Source organism: Penaeus monodon, chromosome 15 (assembly GCF_015228065.2).
Source record: "Penaeus monodon isolate SGIC_2016 chromosome 15, NSTDA_Pmon_1, whole genome shotgun sequence".
NCBI classification, from domain to species: domain Eukaryota; kingdom Metazoa; phylum Arthropoda; class Malacostraca; order Decapoda; family Penaeidae; genus Penaeus; species Penaeus monodon.
Genome location: NC_051400.1, coordinates 14252476 through 14253113, shown reverse-complemented (window position 1 = coordinate 14253113; position 638 = coordinate 14252476). Strand labels below are relative to the sequence as shown.

Below are 638 nucleotides of genomic sequence, written 5' to 3'. Positions count from 1 at the left end.
TCCCTCTCTCCTCTCCTCTCCTCTCCCTCTCTCCTCTCTCTTCTCTCTCCCTCTCTCTCTCTCCCTCTCTCTCTTTCCCTCTCCTCCTCCCCCCTCTCCTTCCCTCTCCTCCTCCCCCCTCTCTTTCCCTCTCCTCCTCCCCCCTCTCCTTCCCTCTCCTCCTCCCCTCTCTCTTTCCCTCTCCTCCCCCCCCCTCTCTTTCCCTCTCCTCCTTTCCTCTCTCTCTCCATCTCTTTCCCTCTCATTCTACTTTTCTGTATCCTTCTGCAATATAATATGTATATATATTCAGTCAAGATTTACGTAAGTCCAGACCTTTCATTTGTGTGGCACACCTATTATTTGCCTTTTAAGATTTAGTGCACTTACATGGTTTTCATTCTGTCTCCGCCACTACAGCATCTACCTTGTCCACGATGAAGTAAAAGACCGTCACTTCGAGCTGGAACTGTCTTGGGTGTGCAAGGAGTCTGGGGGCCGTCACCAACGCGTGCCGAAGGACCTGTATGAGGAGGCGGAAAGATATGCCAAGGCAGCCCTGGTAGAGGACTCGTCAGATGAGGACGAGGAGATGTAGAGGTGAATGAGTGGGACTTACTAGAGGCAGAAGGAAGTAAAACAAATGGTGTATTTTTGCC

General features: G+C 50.9%; 1 protein-coding gene across 1 annotated transcript in view; it reads left to right on the top strand.

The window, feature by feature from the left end:
- The window catches only part of LOC119581757 (proteasome subunit alpha type-3-like), a gene marked incomplete in the record, with an annotated part of 9999 nt that overhangs the window by 8890 nt on the left and 471 nt on the right, over positions 1 to 638 (top strand). The window contains 1 exon segment of the mRNA XM_037929890.1: positions 400 to 638. Coding sequence (XP_037785818.1) covers positions 400 to 577 — 178 coding nt within the window.